General features: G+C 40.0%; 1 protein-coding gene across 1 annotated transcript; it reads left to right on the top strand.

Annotated features, from left to right (window-relative positions):
- Positions 1–284: 284 nt before the first annotated feature.
- On the top strand, positions 285–22194 carry LOC141907835 (uncharacterized). Its single transcript, XM_074797578.1, has 26 exons — positions 285–333; positions 824–1060; positions 2381–2605; positions 3111–3254; positions 3540–3658; positions 4099–4217; positions 4755–4882; positions 5366–5498; positions 6289–6410; positions 6762–6887; positions 7779–7955; positions 8472–8628; positions 9443–9666; positions 10588–10731; positions 11590–11778; positions 12851–13014; positions 13372–13493; positions 13703–13905; positions 15508–15699; positions 16628–16864; positions 17354–17542; positions 18230–18386; positions 19132–19427; positions 20493–20720; positions 21337–21537; positions 22098–22194. Coding segments are annotated over exons 1-26 (4284 nt in total). The 3' UTR covers positions 22100–22194.
- The last annotated feature ends 1042 nt before the right edge of the window (positions 22195–23236 follow it).

Here is a 23236-nt window from a genome sequence, read left to right as displayed (position 1 = left end):
GCCTACAAACAGTTTGGGGTGTTCTGCAAACAAACAAAAAACAGAATTTGTCTTATTCCCACTGCTTGTAGTAGTATTTGGTTTCTGAATGGTAATTTTCATTACGCACCCGCTATGGTATGGTCTCATTTTAAATGGTCTCATTTCAGCAACGCACTTGTTTTCTCTAATGCCAGAAATTTCATTGATATTTCGCTTTGAAAGATCCGCCGACCTCAAACTTCAAATTTCAAAAATTAAGACTATTTAAGAACATTCGATCGAGCGATTTCTAGTAATCAGAAATGCTCGTTTGCTCTCGTCGCTCGTTGGATATGACACGAATTACGGCATGTAGTTCTGCTTGTGTTAATTCTGACCCCCTTACTCGTGATGCCGGCCTGCTAGACTCCAGAAAAATTCGACCTCGGGATTGAGCGCGGTTGCTGTAGTTCGGACCTAGTGCCACGATGTTCGTATGCACGATAGCGCGTTCGGTTTTTAGCTCGACCGCTAGTCGAGTAACTAACAAAAACCTCCAGACCAATTCATACATACGGTACACCGCAATGTAACGAATCAGCGATCAGAGTTGTAGGTATTGGAATTCTGAAGAAATCCAACACCGGAAACCTGAACACCAGACACCGTTACTGGAGATTGCGCAGGATCAATTCAATCCAATGAAATATGTTTGATTGAAACGGATTGGCGATATAAAACTTGGAATTTCATTGGCCTTACTATAGCGTATAACGATGGTCCCTGAAAACAAATTAGTCGAATTAGTTTTAGAGACTGTATAGTATAACGTAACCGTTAAAGTCTTCTGTTTGCTCTTCAGCGAGTGTCACAACGCCGGATCATATAGAATGGCCGAGAGGAACGTACAGCCTTCAACAACCCGATACCGGCTGCCCGTCCGGTGGCGTGACCTGGGAGAACGGAATACGAGTTTACGAACGAAGCCAGAAAAAATCGAATTCGTGGGCGTCGGACCACCGTAAACCGCACATATCACTTCTGGATAGTGTGACGATAAAAGACGAATTTTGCACGAAAACCTCGGCTGACACTGGAAGTAACGATTGGCCTGCCGGGTGCTATTGCATCTATAAACATGGCGATTCATGTCCAATAGGTAAAACATAAAATCAACCATCATCTTCTAGTGGGTCGAGTCTCCAATTAGATTTCTTATTCCGTCCAATCTATTTCGGTATCTGATCCTTCTGGGCAGATGTAGATGTCGCTTCTGGGGCAAGATGAAACAATGGGGTACCGGCACATTAGCTATCCCGCCAGATGGCACCCGTCAGAGTTTGATTGCCGCCCACAAACCCTGACAGTAAACCCTTTCTTGGTCTATTTCATTGCCTAAGATTTCTAAGGCGGACAGGTTGCCGCTTAGCGCCCAAGAAATATCGGCGGTGTAATAAACTAATGAAGAGTTCGCGGCTAGGGTTTGTGTTGGCGTAAGCTAAGTGGGCGGAAAACAATCTCTGGCAAGTGAGGATGATCCGGTTTAGTGTGGCAGGGATTCGTTCGTGGCTGAGTCTTGAGATGCCACTAGGTTCGAATCCCTCCCGAGGGATGACGTAAAATCATGTCCTTGTTACATTCAAAGGCAAAGATTTAAGGCGAATTTATCACGGCAAATCAAATTTGATTTTAAGTAAAATCGTTTTTATCTTGTCATTATCAAATTTAATTTGGTCTAATTTTTGAATTTAACACGGCATCAAATTCAAATCGATTTTTCAAATGATCAAATCACCCTCGGAGGTGATTAGATACGATTTGAAGATGGTAGGCTCACAATTTTTTTTTGAAGAACTGATTATATAAATCAATGTCAAAACTGAAAGAGAAACCTGAAACTCATTCATAGGAAATAATATTTCAAAAACCGGGGCAGTATTTTCTTGTCAGCCGTTTGGAACAAGGCGTCAAATTCATCTTGTTGTGCAAATCTTATTTGATTAGATTACACGTGACTAATAAATTATGATTAGGAAAATCAAATCTGATTTGACAAGATAAATTCGCCTTAAATACGTACATGGACGTGTAAGCAAATCGTAGGGGCATTGCTTAAATAAAAAAACACTCCACAATCCAGTTCCGCAGTTGTGAGTTAGAGTTAACTCTGAGTTAAAGTTAGTTTATTTTCAATGAGTTAACTCAGAGTCAAATCTTAACTGTGAACTGTGGAACTGGACCCAGTCACGTTGAAATAAAAACGCCTCTGATGATCGCTTTTGGAGGCCCCTTATTTCACGCGAAATATTCGCGCATCGAAAATCATGAGCACGCAGAATTATCAAATAGAAAAAATATTGACGTGCAGTTGGCAGCTTATTCCATTTAAATACGAGTTATGACTGTAAATGTTTTGTAGGTTTTACCGAGGGTTCCGTCCAATTATCACCGAACGTGCGAGCGGACGCGGTTTGTAACATATCCGGTACATTGCCATCAGGCGACTACACGGATTGCGTGACGAAGTATGCTCAATGCTGTCGCAATGATCCGACCTATAACGGGCAAGAGCTGCAGTTACCCAACGACAAAGCGTTCTTCCTCATCCCGAACAAAGAATGTGAATTCTGTCCGAAGATCATCGGTAAAGTAGATTAGTAGTTACTGATAAACAGGGCTTAGTGACTTTTTAATAAAGTGTACTAACTCCTGACCCAGATTCGTTAGAAGCCATGCGAGTTTATTCTCATCTCATAAGAAACTATAAAAACTTGACCTGAAGAGGCAGTAGGATTCAGTCCTGATTCTGATCTTATGGGCAGTTCGTTTATATAAAGTGCAGACCTTTATGACCGAAGGTGAAAACGTCGCCTTGTGCAGTATGCTCACAATTTAAGGCTTTCCATGGAGTTCAATGCCAGTCCTAGGTAGCTATGGGCTTATGGTATATCTGGCGGCTATAGATATGAACTGATAACAAATATTTTTGCAGTTTACAAAATGACCCGGCCGATTAAGAGCAAAAGGGTATCATATTGATCTTAGCCTTAACTTTAACCATCTTTCGAGCTACTGGCTCCGGATGTTTAGTGTTTGTAGCTGACTGTTTGTGGACGATGTACATGGCGTGTTTATTTACGTACGAACAGGTATGCAACACACAATGGAATATTACTGGTACGGCATGGAGACAAGCGAGACACATTTAGTGGCACCCCATGGCCACAGTTCTGGTTGGGTTGGTACTAGGCAACTGTATAGCTGCTATTACTTTCCCGTCAATGATGGTTTCAGTAAGATATTCTCTCATATCCTCCTTCAATCTCACTTTACAGCGCTATGCGTTAACCGGCTCGCGGATAATCTAATCTACGACCATTTGTCTTAAACTGTATACAAAATTTAAAAGATTAAAGTGAAATTTATTACTTAATGATTAAAATCGTGATGACATCTCTAAAAGTCATCTCTAGAGACCATCATTACAGTTCATTTCATTTCCAAGATCTTCTGTACATCTAGTTTTATGCGGATGCGGAATTTGCTTTTTGATTGATATTAACCGTTCAACTTTGCAGACTGCGGATTCGTAAAAAATCTGACCTTGACCGAAAATGTTGTGACCTTCACTTCCCCTAACTACGCCGCAGGCGCTAAGACATATCCGCCTGGTGCCAAATGTTCGTGGACATTCATTGTAAGCATTTTTATGAACGCTTTCCAAACTGGATCTGTTTACCTTCTGAGTTGATATGCAAATGTAGGAAAACTTTCCCAAACGATTGTTTACCTTCTGAGTTGGAATAACAATGTAGGAAAACTCATGTTGGCGAACCAGAGAAGAACCTTCAATCAGTAAGGATTCGAACCCATGGGATGAAAGCACCGAGAATGGCGGTCAGCACGGCTCCTTAGCCATCAGAACTTGTTCAATGTATAATCGTTAAACGCCATCAAGGTTGGGCCATTTACACAAGATATTGGTTCACATTATCAACCTTCACGAATGACGAATAATATACATGAAAGCAACAATAAAAAGCAATGGAAATAAAGAAGCTATGATTTAAATATTGAGGTAAATAGATACTATAAACTCTTTAAAGTTATAATTGTGATTGTTCTGACAATTTTCAGGCACCAGAAGATAGTCTTATTCATTTGGAATTCGATGATTTCGATCTCGAATATGGGGCCACTGGCTGTTATGACTGGTTGGAATTACGGCTAAGAAGTTTAAACCAACTGGGAAGAAGGTAATGCAATTTGCGAACCTGTAATTCCATTTAGACATCAAAACACTCTCCACAAACATACGAAACCTGTGTATCGGCGCTAAGTAACACACGTCGTTATTAGTGTTGGCTAGAACGTTTATTAACCTATTTGATGAATCGAAGTGCTTTAACGCGTCACCTGTATTTGATGACGATATATTTGAAGATACAACCCAACTGCGTATTGAGTTTGTCTTTCAATGTGATCAGCAGGGGTGGATTCAATGTCTAAGGAAGAGATAGTGTCTCCACTTGAGAAGTTTAAAGCCTTTTTCTGAGCTTCACCTCGACTTCGTTTTTCAAATGCATAATGAGTTAGATCTTCTAGAATGCAAAAGCTAATCGCCAAAACGAAATTTTGATTTTTTTTCGGTTATCAAAGTATAATTTTGATTTCCTTTTGAAAATATCCAGTCAGGAATTTTGAAGATTGAATAAGGGACCAAACTAATGAAACCCATCTTCAGATATCAGATGGAATGGCGATAAATGAATAAAATGGCTGTTTCATTTCAGAATATGCGGAACGAGCCCTCACTTTGCTCGCAGTTATTTATCAAAAGGGAATGCAATGATGATTCGAATGTTCACGAACAATAGAATCAGCGGCCGAGGCTTCGCTGCAAAGGTTACTTTGATATCTCGTAAGTTTTGCAATCGTTCTTTCGACCGATTTTGTGGTGCATGGCAGAGTTGTACAATATGAGGACATCTCCTCAATCCCAAAGTGTCCTAAATTCTGATGACATGCGGGACGTATGGAAAAATCAACTGCATGTTGCCTGATTCCCTTCTGACTTAAAGAAGAGACAGGGGTAGGCGTAAATAATTTGGGAGATGCGTGGAACCTTTTAAATAGGTCGGAGGTGTCACCAGCGAACGTAGGAAGTGTGGAGGCCTGGAGCCTTCGTCCAGAAAACAATCTTATGCTAATGGATGCATTTCCCAGGATTTATACAATTCCGCCGATGTTGAGCGGAAATGTTCGGGCGGAAATTGAGAAGTACGAATTTCGTCAGAACTGACTTCGGAAATTATCGGTTGCTCGGCTGGCCCGAAGATACTCGATCCTGTCGATTGTATCAGCATTGTTTCTCGTGTAGTTAAAAGTGACTCTTCCATTTTAGCGGATAAATTGTGCTACAATCTAGCGGACAGAGGAGTGAGCTATAGGGGAAACGTCGATTTCACACAAAACTATGAAAAGTGTCTTCCATGGGATTTAATGAAGCATTGCAGGTCTAATCCCTTCGCCGGAGGGTAAGTTAGGACCATATCAAGATAGGCCCGAATTTTCACCAGTTTCACTATAACGATCTACAGCGCTAGCGTTTTCGACAAAGGCTTATTCGAATCATTTTGTTGAATTCGATATATACCGGCTTTGATTCAACGTCTTCGTGAACGTCTTCAATACATGTTTACAGTAGCGATGCATTTGAAATCATACACTTCGTCGGTGTAGAAAAACATTTACGACCTTGGTAAAATGTTGTATTTAAACCCACTAGGCGTTGATATTACGGCGTTTTTAAACTCGATTAACTTGCTCTGGTAGACAGGCATCTTGAAAACAGCGGTGGTATGTTATAGTGACCGTCGATGTTCAGCAAATATTAGCAGTGGTTTGGCGCCTTGTTATTCAAAACGGCCCAAGGGCTCGGCTCCGTAATCGAGACTTAAGTATAACAATTGGCTTTCACATCAGTCCGAATGTGGTCTTAGACCTTAAGACTGGCCTTAAGTTGTTGCATTGGCTATAGAACGAAGTTGGTCTTAGACTGGTCTTACGTCTAAGCCATGACTATAGAACTAAGTTGGTCTTAGACTGGTCTTAAGTCTAAGCCATGACTATGATTAGGCCTAAGTCCAACATTGGTCCCAATGCAGTTTCAATTGTCACTTTGTCAATTACAATACACTGGTTAAATCTAACCAACAGCGACCGGCTCCAGGACGGTCTAATTTATTCCGAGATCGGTAGGCAAATGTTCACCAGACATTATAGTTACTCAATATGCTTAGCAGCCGATTCGAAATATAATTTCAGTGCCCTAGACGCCGGTTTACAAGGTCATAACTACTGTCGCAATCCAGATGGAATAACGCAACCATGGTGCTACACGCACGCCGAAGACTGCAGACGAGACGTGTGCGATGCGTGTCTAATAGGTAAAACGTAAATTGCACTCGTCTGAAACGAGTTTACGCGTTAAACATCGATACCTTGTTTCTCATTTCTGCCTAGCTTAAGAGGCGACCTGACCAGCCGCGTATCTACCCCATTTATTACTTAAATATGTCGAAAATTGGTAGATATCACAAAAGAAGTGACCATATTCAAGCAAAACAAAAATGGTGGCACTTTTACCTTTAATGGTGGCGCTCTTTAATTAAAATTTTTCCTCCGATATTTTACCTGTGATATTTTTACGTATGGTGTATTTTTGTCCATGGTATCTTCACCTACCTGCTTTTTAATCGATATAGTGCCATCATTTAGAATTGTTTCTTCACTTTCAGAGAAATGCCACGATCGGTTTAACGACTGCATACGCCAGACGTCGATTAACACTAATTTCTGTCAAACCGAACCCGGTTACATCGGCTGCCATAGAAACTGTACTTTCTGTAAAGCTCCGCTTAAGGGTAAATATCAAAATCGCAAATCGCTGAAATAGCATTACGAATTCAAAATGTTTATTATCAATCCACGGCCCTTCATTGTTGAACATGCTCAAAACCAGATTGACAAAAGATTTTATTAAGCAATATCTCGTGGCCGCCTTTTTGTTCGTCACATTGATTTCATCCCGCCGAAGCTCTCGTCAACACAAACCCTGGCTCCATTTCCTTTCTTAATCTACTTAAAACGGACCAAGGTTTCTTGTGTGGACTGGTTGCCGCTAAGCAGCAATTATCCCATACATTGAGCCAATCAGAATACGAATACTTAATACTTGATTCTCACTAATAATACATATATAATACGCACAGTCATGCACATGTATGAATATACGATAGGTAAAACACAATATCCGTGTTGACGCGATGAGGAGAGAATCCCACAATGATAATAAAAAGTCCGAAAATGAAACTTCGAGATAGTAGTTTATTCAACGTTTCCTGAAGATGACTATTAGGATATAGTCGAAACGTTGAATAAACTACTATCTCGAAGTTTCATTTTCGGACTTTTTATTATCATTGTGGGATTCTCTCCTCATGTATGAATATATTTTGCGAAGATGCGCTATTTTTCACCGGAAATTTCGCTCTAGCAAAATTGTAACCGATTGGCTAAACATTGTTGGCCGATTAGCGTAAACCAATCAACCCAAGAAATCAGTTAGAAAGGCAGTATAGACCAATGAAGTGCACCCAGAGTTTGGGTTGGCGTAAGCCTCGGCAGGAGGCAATCAAACCCTGGCGAGTGAGGATGCCCTATTCACGGAATGTCAAATGGATTGACTATTTACTGATATACCGCGTCGTGTTAATGTTCATCTTACGACAGCTCGATAAGATCCTTTATTGCAGCTGTTCCGTGTAGCAGTCCCCCCACATCAGTCGAAGCTGACCTGGTTGCCGGCGGTGGCGGAACCTCATTCGCGGTTGGGCACGTCGTCAAATATAAATGTAAAAAAGGAAACAGTTATGTATCGAAGATGTGCTTATCGGATGGAACGTGGAGCGGATCGCCCGTTATATGCCACGGTAGGATCTAATTCTGCACAATTCAGAAGCCAGCTAATTCATGATTATGATAATGAAAAACCATGGATATCTGTACGCCCTATAGACTGAACCAGTAGCGGTTTTAATCACTGAAAATATATAAATTCCTTAGCGTCAGATTCAAGGCTTCTCGATAGGACTACTGAAATCATTTCCAGACCAGTCTTTATATGACCACTTTCTGACTTGATTCACGTCTGTGCATGTGTCGTCAGTTATTGCGATCCTTCGTGGATTTAAGTACAACTGGTTTTCGCAAAACTCGTCACTTTTTGTATCCATTTTTCAAAATGTCTGACCATTTGTCGATAAAACAAAATTTTGGCCTTTTCGATATGAAATTCCCGACTATAATGATAGCATTTCCGACATTCACGAATCTTACAGAACTATAAGCGACACTCCTTATCTTAAATAAAGCATAAATTTTTTGAACAGTGATTTATCTCTTTTTCGTAAACGGCCTGCTTAGAATATCTACCTTTATGTTTGAAGGTTGTCCTGATGGTTACACCGAAGGTGGTCAGCGTTGCTACAAAGCTGTCGACACGAAGAAAACGTTCTCAGACGCCGAAGACACGTGTAAGCTGGACGGAGGCCATCTATTGACTTTTTCTACAATACATCAACGTAATATAGCAATGAAACTGACGTAAGTAAATATATACAATGCATGTGGATTGCTAGATATTTAAGAGATTCTTTCAAATTCGTCACATTGTCGCTATTTGCATACATGTACATGGCAAATGTATGGGAGGATAGTTTGCTATCAATATCGTTAGAAAACAAAACTGGAATGAATTTGGTTTCAGGTGATGCGTCATGAAAGCAAGTTAAACATTTTTTAGAATTGTAATACAGAGGAACCTTGTTACAGCGAACTTCACGGTACCAGAACATATGTTCGTTACAACCGATAGTTCGTTATATCCAGTATGAAATTAGTGAATTTTTGTTTATTGGGACGAAATTCTATATTTGCTATCTGATGCCGAGTTCGTTGTAACGAGGTTCCATTGTATTCTCATAACTTTAGATGTTGCATTGAAACGTTAGGATTGATGTTAAAGTATGTGCTTCAAGTAAATAAAGACAGCATTAACTATTTAAAAATTAAAAGAAAATTTCTTTTGATTTTTAAATTCTCGATTTTAGATTTAATCTAAAATCGAGAATTCATTTATTGAAACAATCTAAAATATGACCTGACGATGATCTCTAGTGTGAGATCGAAACGTCGTGTTCTTATATTTTAGATTGTTTCAATAATAAATTCACGATTTTAGATTTCTTTTGATTTTTAAATAGTGGGTTTTTATCTTATCATCTGTTCACCACGTTTGAGTGTGGTTATCGTACCAGCATTTACTGTCTTGCACAACATGCTTGTCAACAGTGTTATCATCATCGGCATAAACATTCGTTTAGTGTCTCTGCTTCTATCCTGATTTTTAACCTCGCAGGGTCGACTTACGAATGACGACCCCGCTTTGGATTGGTCTACGTCGCGATACACCCGAGGCAGCCTTTCAATGGGTAACCGGCGAATCGGCACAACCATCGTTGCTCTACTGGCCGAAGAATTACCCGTCGGATAAACTATGCGTGAAAGCATCGAAGTACCAGTACATTTACGACGCGGATTGCGATCAATTAAACGCTTTCGTATGCGTCACGTCTCCGCTAGGTGGGTTAACACGTTTACAAAATATAAGAAATAATGCTTTTCGATTTCTTGATCAGCATCATAGATCGAGAATACACCAATTTCCGTGTATAATAGACGAGTGAGAATCCTACAGATAATTTCAGCCGTTTCAGCAGTCCTGTGCAGTTAGCTCAGTTGGTTGAGTGGAGGACTGGGAATCGAGAGGTCCCTAGTTCGAAACCACCTCTGGCGTTGACTGTCGAGACACATACACGGACCATAGAACTATAAGCGAAAGGAAAGCCCAACTCCGTGACGTCACTATACGTTTGCTTTTGCTATCTTCGAAATTGATCAGCGCCCTCACCGGTGGCGATAAACAATAGGTTCTCAGAAATATTTTCGATTATATTAATCACTGCGAGCATTGAAAATTTACTGTTTTTCAAGATTTGGTATTAAGACTTAAAAAAATTAATGAAAAACGCTTAATCAAGAATAGAGACCGTCAACCAGTCTACAAAATCCATTGTTTATCGCCACCGGTGAGGGCGCTGAACAAAACACAAGATTACTAGTGGTGCTTTGCGGATTTTTGAGGAGTCGGCCTTCTCGTTCGCTTATAGTTCTATGCATACATTAAGCTATGCTAACTTAGTCAGGTTGCAAGCCATAACAACCTATAAAAAGGCCCTAGTCGTCACTTTGGACCCACTAGGGTTACCTTGTAACTAATTGCAGTTGGGACGTAAAAGTTTACTCAACTCTGAAATACGGAAAATTCTAGAATAATCTAGTTTATATTTGGAGCAACGTATCGACTTGTTATTAAGAGCCAGCAGCAGGCCCACTGCTCAGAATATTTAATTATCAACGCAAGAAATTTAGGGGTTTGCTGAAATTATTGCGGGATTTCTTGCTTCCGATTAATGCCACTTAACATGTGCTCATATACCGTAGGTCACAGCGTTTGTTCGGACGTGATGACAACTGCGAAATGCGAAGAAACACTTAACAAACATCCGGATACGTGCACACGATTTGTTGATTACGCCTATACGAATTGTCGGAAATCATGCGGCCTATGCATCGATTCTGCAAGCGGTACGTCTATGCTTTGTTTATCGAGAACACTGTCAAATGTCGCCTGCTGGTCATCCTCGCTTGCCAGGGGTCCGGTATCACTCCCGAACTCGCTTCCACCAGCCCCCTGGCCTCAGGAAGCGTGATTTCATTACTGGCGCTGTTGCGCATGACGTCATATATCGATTTGCGAAATACTTCCTTGTTCAGTAAAACGTTCGCTGATTGGTCCATTTAATGGGAAAACCAATAGAAGCCTAAAGTCGTTCGTTACAAGCGCTGTGATTGGTACGACCGGATTCTGGTCGGCTAGTAACGACTCCAACGACTCGCGAGGTCAAGGGGTTCGGCGAACAGCTTTAGCGTAGTGGGTTCGAATCCCTTGACGGGTGAAGATGCCTCCTGGTCCAATGCCTTCGATTGCGTTTGTTTTTTCTGACGCTTTAAAAACCGTAACAATAATGTTTTATACATTTGTAACTACTACGCGTTATTCAAGCGGTACTATCGACGTGTACTACGTCATCGATATTGGTGTTTCAAAAATTGATTATCACAATTGTGAATTTTGGCGTATAATTTGTAAAAAAAAATGTATTTCATGACTCTTAGTTTCTATGTTGTAAATTTGACTGTCCTATATCATCGATATTGGGGGGCTAGCCTGATTAGACTGGTTGCCGGTGAATTCAATTCAACTGTCGATGTATTCAAATTTAAAATAACTGTATTGATCATTGATATTAGTAAATACACTGTATCATCCATTGCCGTTAGTATTAGGCAATGAATGTGTGTTATTTTTATTTCTAAGGCGTCAATTAAGTTTCAAGTTTGTTTTCTTGTTTATTCTAATGATCTAATCCGATCTCAACATAGCGAATGTGGTATGTCAACTAACTGCGACCGAAAAGGGCGAGAATACAGTTATGGCAACGAGCAAAACGGAATATAAAATCGGCGAAGAAGTAACGACTCAATGTCAAACCGATCACGAATTGGTAGAGGGATTCAACGTACGGGTATGCACTGCTAAGGGTTTTGCCGGAAGCCCGCCTAAATGTAAAAGTAAGTAATTATTTGTATTTCAGTAAAATACGGCGTCATATCCCCTCGTGATCCTTATCGCTATCGGAATGCCTTAAATCCCTTCTTCTAAAACCCTCAACCTGCTAAGCGCCACACAGGGCATTATAAGCAGGTTCGATGTTTCTTTTTCCCAATTGGGGAGAGACCAGAGGAGAACCTTCGACCAAGAAACTCTGTCGTCACCAGGGTTTGAACCCATAAACCCTGGATTGATGAGACCAGTGACCGGTGGCTTAAACCACTAGACCACCTGCGCCTCACTAGCCCTCCTAATCGCTCAGTCGAACCACTCGACCACTGCGCCTCTCAGCCTTAAATCCTTATCAGTATCGGTGTCAGTATACCTAAAATGGCAGCAAGTTCGGGGCAACACATTAATTAATTAAAGGATTTTTTTATGAATCACCTGACGTGAATCCCAGCGAAAGAAATTTCCAATTTGTTAGTGTTGAATGAATGAATGAACACTTTATTTTTCAAATATAATTTACAGCATAGTGTACAGCATAATAATACAAAATACAGTAAATTAGACTTGGAGGGGTGTGTTAAGAAATAGTTTATATAAAACAGGTCCCTCAAAAGAGAAAAGTGAAGAAGAAAAAAAAGAGAAATACAATAAAGAAAAAAATGTGCTCACAATCAACCCTTAATGCACAAAATGCACACATGGTGAACTATGATAACAGCTTGATTAAGATGTAATCATTTAATAAGCCAGTTGTTTTCTGTAATATTTCAATTTGCCCTGATGATAATTCGTACATCAGTAGCCAATCGGACACGGCATTAAAACGGGAATTCTTTTGTCAAAGGAAATGAAAATAGTACAAAAAATATAAAATCCTACAGTATGTGCTTGTTACAACAGGTTGTCAGACTATATGAATTACTGAATCACAGATTCCCATGAACAGTTTCTTTCATAGCCTATTATGATATACCAAAATAAGAGACATAACGATATGAGCTATACACTTTAGACATTAACCATGTATGGACTGTTGTCAAAATGAACTAATAATCGATGGATATTCGTGTCACTTTTTAGAGTCTTCCGAAGTCCCGAGATCCGTTGGTAATGCAGTATACGTTCGACATTACAAAGACGAAGCCTATGAAATCATTATAAATGGTAACTATCGAATTACAAAAGTTGGACAATTAACCCAATGGAAATTCTACAGCGCTACGGAGAGTCGAATTGCGTTAATGGTGAGTTGATTTTATAGGATTTCCGGGGGAATAGGCCCACAAGGGCGCACCCAGAGGCCAATTTCAAAGGACATCACAAAAGGCCATGTTCAAGAAGGCAGGTTTAGGGGCGTTGATAAAAAAGAAAAGGACACTCAAAAAACTTGATGGGCTTGTACACGTCTCACAAGTGCCTGGTCCGGGTTTGTTTATGACCTTGGGTTCGCATTTAAAGCCTTGGTATGCAATGAAGCTCAAGCTTCGTGTTCCATCTATTCCCGTTATCTTTTCATTAAGTTATTCCTCACTGATGAAGATTTGTATTATCATTCTGTACTTCGGGCAATCATCATCACCGTTTTCCGATGAATTTTGCAGGTTTTTGAGCAGCTTTCGGAAACGGATTTCAGACTTGTTGGGCAAAATATTGTCCACACATATTCTGAAAGGACACTCACGATTGATATTCCGAAAGCTGAACAAATCAACGTTATGCCGGGGTATGTGAAATCTTATTACAATTGACATTGAAATTGTTTACTACTTTTACTACAGGCCTACCTATCGTGTTTGTATGGTCGGATGCCTGTAAAAGTAGTAGAAATCCTCTAAAAATGATTCATAAAATATCATCTCTGGACACTGGCTTTACTGACGTGGGCCGAATTAATGTATCGACATCAATAATTCATTGATAAATCATTTTCAGATTCGTGGTCGGTTGGCATTACCTCGAGAACTTCCCGGCCCCGTTGCGATATGACAAATGCGCCCCCGAATACACCGAAGGCAACGATATCATATACAAGCGTGAAGGAGATAAAGCCGCCTTGAATGAAATGGCAGAATATGCGTTCAACCCAAATCCGAACACGTGCAGGGAATATTCTATCCAGGCACATATAGAACCAGGTAAAGTATAACTGACGTTTGATACAGAAAACATATCTTCAACCAGGAAACTTAAAGATATTTACTGTCTGTCACACCTGCTCTCCGTGCGACGTTTTGGTCCGTAATTTCGTTAATAATCGGTTTATCTACCTTTATTACGCCTCAATTTGTTCAGTAATGAATTTGCATTCAGAAATAAACAACAAATTTGTTTTTGTTTTCATTTATGAGCGATAGTTTACTCAGCATACGTTCGCGTAAAGCTGAAAAATCCGCTCCGCGGACGCTCGGAAACGTTACAGTGACGTCATCACCTGCTCATTAGCATATCAAAATACAGTAGGTGGCGCCACGTGACGGGCCATAAAAGCCGTTTTTCAGCATTACGCGAGCTTATGCTAGGTAAACTATCGCTGATAGAAGAAAACACAAACAAATTTCTGCCAGTTCATGATTTATTTCTGAATGCAAATTCCTTACTGAACAAATTGATACATAATATTTACAGATCAACTGATTATTAACGAAATTACGGACCAAAACGTCGCACGAAGAGCATGTGTGACAGACAGTAGGGCTTTCCTGTTCGTTCGGCAGTAAACCGAATTGCTATTTCCGTTATTACTTTCAGTCCCACTTCCAGCCAAAAATTAGCGAACTTCCCTCTCAAATTCGACGTAAATACACGCTTTAACAACACTGCCAGAAAATGTAGCCATCTGAAAGTACTTTTTAGAATTCCCTGAAATGTTTGACGTACCCTAAACCGGCTCAAACGTCTAAACCCGACCTAATTTTCACACAGAACACATTACGCCTACCTTGTGCTGCGGCCTAGGCCTAGTGGTTAAAACGTTTTATGCGCGGTAAAGTTGATTTTCTATTCTAAGGAATAAACTTACTTTGTAGAAGTTGCTGAAGTCATTTAATGATCAAACACTGTCCTTAAATGTTAAACATTTAAGGTCTTATATGGTGTGAAATCGTGGGTTGGATTCACACACCTTACGTGTGGCGTGTTTAGCTTTCTCATGCCATTCGTTGTAGTCAAGAGGTCTTCGACATGCGAGAGAACGCGGTTTCCAACTGTACTGATAAAATCATCCTCGCTTGCCAGGGGTCCGGTATCACTCCCGAACTCGCTTCCACCAGCCCCCTGGTCTCACGAAGCGTGATTTCATTACTGGCGCTGTTGCGCGTGACGTCATATATCGATTTGCGAAATACTTCCTTGTTCGGTAAAACGTTCGCTGATTGGTCCATTTAACGGGAAAACCAACAGAAGTCTTCTGTCGGTTTGTTACAAGCGCTGTGATTGGTACGACCGGATTCTGGTCGGCTAGTAGCGACTCCAACGACTCGTGAGGTCAAGGGGTTCGGGTAACAGCTTTAGCGTAGTGGGTTCGAATCCCTTGACGGGTGAAGATGTGATAAAATGAGAAATGTCTTATGTCCTGTATCTGTATATTACTTCTCACTCTAGAAATACGTACTTTACGTGGCGAATATCTGAACTTACATGAAGTCTTGTAGATCGCCTTGTGAAAGTGTGCCGCACCAATGTCTTAGTGCGGCGTTTGTAGTCGGACGATTAAACACGTTGCGAATTTTTCATTTCAGGTGCGATCAACCCTAAATGCCTGATTGAGGTCGACGCTTCATCTAATGCAACTGCTGACTTGGTTGGTGAAGTTGTAAACGGCACTAAAGTTATATACACGTGCAAGAATTATAATAGATTAGTATCCGGAAACTTGGAGAGAGTTTGTTTAGTAGGTGGCAGACTAACTGGGCTTCATCCGAAATGTGAATGTAAGGTTCAACAATTTGATTATGTTTTAACTCGGCGAATAATTTCTATGTTGAGAAGATTTGTCGGAATAACAAGCCTCGAGATTCTACACAGTACTACGGGTTCCATATATCATTGCGTAATATACCGTACCAAGGCCTGCCAAAGCACAGCATCATAGCATAGCATACCAAACCATGCCGAGACGTGTCATATAATGCCATGCCGTGGTATACCATACCGTACCGAGGTGGACCATGCCATGCCATACCAAACAAAACTTTACCATAAGATACTAAAAAATACCCACTAAACTAGGCTTATTTCAAACCATGGGGTATATATGCCATACCATTTTACAGCGTTCCATGCCATACCATGCCATGTTTAACCAGTCCATATCGTACCGTGCCATAATGTACCATACCATACCATGAAATACCCTGAAATACCTATGTCATTCTAAACTTGGCCGATTTCATACCATGCCGTGTCGTTCTTAAGCCGGAACAATTTCTTAACATTTCATGCCACATCATGCGTATGACGTCGAGAGAAATCCCAAAATAACAAAGCCAAGATTGAAAAATTCTATATCAGAATGATTGTATTTGAGGAGCGACGTTTCGGCTAACAACTGTTAGCCATCAGCAGGCTTTTGATTTTGTTCTCAGTACGCCTGATGATGGCTAACAGTTGTTAGCCTAAACGTCGCTCCTCGAATACAATCTGACATAGAATTCTATTCAGAATTCTATATCAGAATGCAATTCTGATATAGAATTTTTCAATCTTGGCTTCGTTATTGTGGGATTTCTCTCGTCATCATCATACACGGATATTGTGTATCTTCTCGTCTAATGCGTATGACGTTGTTTATCATTCCCACCGTCGATTTAATACGTGCCTTATGAAAATCCTGAAAACATAAATCGTTTTCTCTTGTAGACGAAGAGCCGTGCAGGGAAGGCTGGCTATCGTTTGACGAACACAGCGATTCTTGTTTCAAAGTCGTCGACGACGAAACCCTTACGAAATCCGAAGCGGCGGCCGAGTGCGCCGACGACGTTTTGGTCACTTTCGGCCGGATAAATAACTTCTTCAGGAACGACGTATTGCACTCTAGAATGAAACCGAACGTCGAATATTGGACTTCCGATACGTTGCACAAGAGCGGCTCCAAAAGTGAGTTTAATCATGACATCGATTGTTTCTAACCCCAACCATCCGAACACCAGATAATATGCAGATAAACACCCGCAGTAGATCGTAGAAAAATTTTATTTCCTAGCAATATTGAGGTTAGAACTAAATCTCATCTTCAGAGGAACACAATTTTTTTTCTTTGGATTAAGATATTAGAATTTAAAAAGTTTCAACCACGAAACCGTTAGGAAATAAACTGTTTCTACAAATCTACTGCGGGTTTTTATTCGTTAACTATACTGAGATTTATATTAGTTCACTACAACAATTAATATGCGTTTGTTACTTACCAGGATGTTACTAACAACTTTGTTACTTACCAGGATGTTACTTACCAACTTTGTTACTTACTAGGATGTTTACATGGCCATCGGTTACACAGATGAACATTTATTTTGTCTGACCTTAGGAACTCGGGGTGTCTTCGTCTTTTTGGTTTTTATATGTTCGATGCATTTGATTTCGTAGATTTTTACTCGACAAACACGAAGGGCCCGGAAGCGGTGTTTCTCGCGAAATTTGCCTCGGGTGAACCGAGCATAAATGTGAACGGCACTTGTATGACCGTGGTGAAACTCGATGGCGATTACATCCGACAAAAGACGACGGCGTGTACGGAGAAGAAACCCTACATCTGTCAAGAAGGTCCCACAGAAGGTAAGTAAAGCCCGGTGAACCTCGGGCGAACTTCGGTTTTCGTAGCTAGTCGACTAGCGACCGGAGCTTCATTTAACCAAACGATTTATCGCGCGACGATAACGTATTTCAAAGTGTCGGCCATCTTGGAACTGTAGTTGTCAATTCAACTATCAGAGTAGCATCCAACGCAGTGGTTAATTGAAGCTAGTTTACTAATGACGTAAGTCAATCACAGGAACACATAAAGAATGATAAAACACAACACTCTGAACAGGACCTTATATACACTGGCTAGAGAATCTTCTAGAAACTCTGGAACAATCTAAGAACTTTCTAGTAACATCTAGAGACAATACACAATTATAGTTGTTTACCCGTTAATTACTGAGTCATCATTCTAGAATTGTCTTAATACATAAACATGTTTACATCTAAATAAATAGGCCAGTGTGTCAATCAAGCAATAGCATGTTGGATCATAATAGAAACACACATATTTACACAGGAACTGGGTCCGAACTGCAGCGACCGTTCTCAATCACGAGGTCCGGACTCTAGTTCCGACGAATACTGACATTTTCGTTTTCACCAATCGTACGTTTATCCACAGTCGACCAACTCCGATAACCGAAGTTCGCCTAGGTTGACGTGATGATATATATGATATAAAGAAATGGCCTCTTTTATATTAAAGTTTCCTTGCAGTTTGTCCTAGGAATTACAAACGGTTCGGCAAGAAATGTTACAAGTTCGTAGTAATGGAACAGAAAAACTACTCGGAGGCCTCAGCCGACTGTAGAAAATATGGCCAACTGGCCGTCGATTCGGACGATACAACGCACGAGTACTTCAGAAATAAAATGTTAGTTGAGGCACAACGAATTTTAAACTTACTACCAGACGGGGGTGGGTAGATTGAACCCAATGTTTTAAAAAGTCTCAATGCCATTTCGAAAAATTTCGTCTATTTCTTGCAACGATCTACATTACTGAAATAGAATTGCGCGGTCATTTCTGTTATCGAAATGAGAAATAAACCGATGATGCTCTGGCGAGGGAATGGCGTAATTGTTTAGGGGTACTTTTCAAGCGGAATTTGTCCGGGGGTTATTTGATTATGTAGCACTTGGCTGAGGTGACTCGACTCAAGATATTGTCAGAGAACTTCAGTGAAAGAGAATAGAAAGATGGCCAGTGCTTGATATTTGCTTCCAAGAAAGAACTATTTCGACGAAAAAGAAATTTCGCCCTGGTAGACTTTTTGTTCACGAAAAGATTCGTTCTCAATATTTTTCATTGTCATAAGCTAAAAGGGCTTTCAATCTTAAGATTCACGAGATTTCAACTTATAGACATCAATTACATTGAAATCTTTATCGAAAATTCATTGATGATCAACTTCTATAAAAAAGGCTAATTTAGAACAATGAAATACATGGGTCTGGAATAAGGGACTGGTGTTACCTTTAACCAAGGGGCTAATTCAATTCATTTGCGACTTAGTTAGCCCTCGTGTTAAAGGTAATACTGGTCTACAAAACCGCGCCATGGAATTTAGATCTGCTTTGTCTCATTTTATCTTTTTCTTCATATTCTGTGGATTTCAGGGTAGACTTCAAAAAGAAACTCGTCGATCTTGGACTTACCTTGGACACAGCGTGGATCGGTTTAACTAGGAATATGTCCGATCGAACTCAATGGCACTGGCAAGACAATACCGCGCTGTCATCGGATGACCACGTTTATTGGGGCTCGGCCTACAATAAATACCAACAACCGTGGGATTATAGTTGGCTGGCCGGTGACTGCGCCGCTTTGCAGAGGAAATATTGGATGGGATGGGACTGGGATAATATCGCCTGTTCCACGGCCGGGGCTTATATCTGCGAAGCCTCGTTCCCAGGTAAATTACAATAGTGACACAAGGTGGCGTCACTAGTAATTGGCCATACTGTACCTTACTTAACGAACCCCGCAAAAACTATTTGAATTTGAATACCTTTAATACCCTTGATATTCTGGAAAACCCCACGGTCAAATTAGCTCAATTCACTAAGACCGGCTTAGATGTATATAGATCCCTCCAATCACTTCAGTGTTGTTTTGTAAATATTTGTATATACATGTGTAATAGTTTTCCTCCATATACCATGGAAATGGTTGGAGTGTAAATAAAATCGTAATCGTAATCGTAATCGTAATCGTAATCATACGTTTAGAATATCTTAATATCATTTCGTTTTGGATATACTTTTTATATTGAGTATTGTTTTTACGAAATTTTTGTCCTTTTAACTCTAATCGTGGCCTGGAAAAATGAATTTACGTCTTATCAAGTCAAACTATTCAATTCTTTTTCGATCAGCTAAAAACTGGAAATATAACCTTCCGTTACCATATTATTAGAAGATATGTTATTGATAATTGAATATTAGGAGATATATCAACAACGTATACGAATTATCTATTACACTTCAACCATTTCCATGGTATACCGCGGAGAAAACAGTATTTATAATTATTTACAGAAACAGTAAATAAGTATTTCAAAGTTTAAAACCGCTCGAATGTTATGTAGTTGTCGCCAAGAGCAAGTGTCATAAAAAGTAATGGGTTTAAATGTCGTAACGAAATCGAATTACGAATAGTCTCAATACGAATACGAATATTTATTGCACTGCAACCATTTCCATGGTAAATGGAGGAAAAAACAGCATTTTACAATTATTCATATATATATATATATATATATATATATATATATATATATATATATATATATATATATATATATATATATATATATATATATATATATATATATATATACTGGAAGGCTGGAGGGATCTATATTCATCTAATCATCTTGTACACAACGCCACCTGCTGGTCGACATTCGCTCGCTACACGTCGTCGCGATTGCGATACGATCTACGTTTATGATATCTTGTTTTTTTTAAATCTTCAGTCAACCAGAACGCGGTAGTGAACGTCGATTATCGCGGCAGTTTGAAAACAACAGTGCACGGCTACACGTGCCAAAGCTGGACCTCAAATTATCCCCACAAACCGTGGTCCGCAGTGGCCGGTCTAGTAGATGGTAACTGTTGCCGAAACCCGATCCCCGAGGACGAAGCGAAAGCTTGGTGCTACACGACTGACTATGCGAAGAGGTGGGATTTCTGCAAAGTTCCAGGTAGGTAATAATTAAACTATGACTAGAAAACTAAACTGAAGAGTTTATCGAGGCTGTAAAGAGGACATACATTCCGGTACCGGTGCATCCGGTAATCAGTTCAATTCTATGAAATAAATACAAGATTTCCTAATGAAATATATGAAAATGTACGCGCCGATGTATTTGAAGTATATCGGCTTATGAAGTTGACTTTCCTCGAGTATAATACACGAGTATATTGTATTCGTAGTGACAACTATGAGCGGCTCCGACCCCTAAACGGAAACAAATCAAAATGATTGATGCTCTGTTCGCAGATAGCGCCGAGGCGACTCCGTGAGTTGCCCCCTCCCAGAGATTTTGAAAAAGTGAAAATGTTGATGCCTTGCGTACTCATCAGCAGTGTGTTCGACATAAAGCTTAAGAATTCGTGAGGCTATTAAAATGAATTATATCGCAGCATACGTCTTTATATATATATTTTAACTTTATATATTAACTTTATAAGTTCTAGTATTGTACCAATGAGAATAGTAATGTGTAATAGGCGATTCTGCTGCTATTACTGCTATTGCCTCTTTTGATTTTCATCTTCCGATTTCTCGATCGCATCGGAACTGTTTTATAATTTCAGCCGTTATCAAAGACGACTATTGCAATTTTCCACGAATTCACGACAACACGACCCTGGCGGCCGGAGAAGAAACTAAGGATCGATACGAACTCAAGGAAACGTTGAATTTGGAATGCGAACCGGGCTATGAAGTGACAAGTGGAATTGGCAGTTTAACTTGCATCGGTGGAGTCTGGCTTGGGGAGGTGTTGCGTTGTATGTGTAAGTTGATGAATTTAACGATTCAAGGGTTCAATCGTTCAATCGAGTCCATTCGGTAAGCTTGGACTCACCCCTGGACTCATCTTGACCTTGTCACAGTATATATATATATATTGTTTCAATTTGTCGCCACGTGTTCAAGACTCATTTGAGACGTTTTCCAATTAAAACTGACCTCAACACGCGCTATCCTTTAGAGATTTTATCAAACAAACTTTCAAAAAGTGGTCGTTCAAACTTCACAAGCGCTAAGGACATCACCAGAGATATCCTGAATTTCAAATGAACTACAGTTAAAGTCCGATGTAACCTAATCGCAGGGGCTGAGAAGATACAGCCTATAAAGAATAGTTTTTTCCGATGAATTGGAGTGAGATTTGATTATTTGTCTGCAGCAGAATGCTGGCGTTTGGCATTAAAAGTATGACAGCTTTAAGGCGGGCTATGACTGTATAAATCGACGTTTACTGCGCATTTTCAAAAAGCGATTTACCAGACTTTTCAAACGTCTTGAAGACTTCACTTTCCAAACCTGAAAATGTGTTTGCTCGTAATTTCAGGAATCGAAACCTTGACACAACGGATACGACCCGATGTATGATCTGACTGACGAAACTTGGAATAACTGCTATTTATTAGTCTAGGTTTAAAGTTTATGGATATTGTAAAACAAAACTATTTGTGTATAGCTCAAAGTGAGATATCACGAACTGCTAATAACTCAATAAATTAATCAAACTAGTCCATCTATAACTGTGTTGACGTTAATTGAATATGCGTCATTTCTTTGGATTTCGATGAAATAAATGCTGAATTCAATTTATGGAAGATTAAATGTCGTGTCGAATGGGTACCGAGTTCGTTCGTCCAACTTAGGAAGGCATGCGGTAGGTTCAGGATACGGCATTGTGGTAACGCTTTTCGCAGGTGCGGAACCACCAGGATGCCTCACAACGATTTACATGTTAGGTTATGGGCACGGGTTAGAAATACTTGTGGGTTACATGCCTCGGAGGTTTAGGGGTATAAATGCGGATATTTTGTAAGATAGCAAGTAGACATTGGGTATACATGAAAAACTCCAGAAGCTGATATAGAAGGCAAATATATTGAAGCGAATGCGGGATTTCTGAAATTGCGAGATGAAAAAGAGCAGCCAGCCTCCGACGATCTGGGATGCAGAAAATGATGGATTTCACGGTTACGCTAGATGCGTGCGACTTCATATTCTCGCTTACGCTTAGCTATTAAATCGCGCTTCTTGAAAAACTGTAAATTTCAACTTTTGTTTTATCACTAAGATCTCTGAGCTTGACCTCGAGCGTTGTCCAATCTATTTAATCGTTAATGCGGGTAAATAAAGGAAGAATCAGATTAGAATGTTTTTGGATCAATATTGTAGTTATTAGTAAAGTCTGCCTAAGATAGTATCTATAATACACGTACCAGTATTTTTAAATCACCCGAACGACGACATGTAAAAAGAACGCATTAGAGTTGATATAAATATATTGCTATGTGCCTAACTCACATAATTTCGGAATGGCAAATTTACCCGAGTTAAGTGTGGGGAAATACGTCGTGAAGTCGAGAGAGATCCCCACAATGATTCAGTCAAAGACGAACAATTCTTGAATAGAAGAGAATATATATTTTGAGCAACCTTTCGGCTAAACACTTTAGCCATCATCAGGCATCT

This window comes from Tubulanus polymorphus, chromosome 6 (genome assembly GCF_964204645.1).
Source record: "Tubulanus polymorphus chromosome 6, tnTubPoly1.2, whole genome shotgun sequence".
NCBI lineage: Eukaryota > Metazoa > Nemertea > Palaeonemertea > Tubulaniformes > Tubulanidae > Tubulanus > Tubulanus polymorphus.
The sequence above is the reverse complement of the archived record's forward strand: the minus strand, read 5'-3'. Positions and strand labels throughout refer to the sequence as shown.

Excerpts from the sequence above, each read along its gene's own strand:
- LOC141907835 (XM_074797578.1), top strand. The coding sequence starts at position 285 with ATGCTCGTTTGCTCTCGTCGCTCGTTGGATATGACACGAATTACGGCA. Across the intron at positions 2,606-3,110 it reads ATTCTGTCCGAAGATCATCG|GTATGCAACACACAATGGAA; the intron begins GTAAAGTAGATT and ends ACGTACGAACAG. Across the intron at positions 3,255-3,539 it reads TCCCGTCAATGATGGTTTCA|ACTGCGGATTCGTAAAAAAT; the intron begins GTAAGATATTCT and ends TCAACTTTGCAG.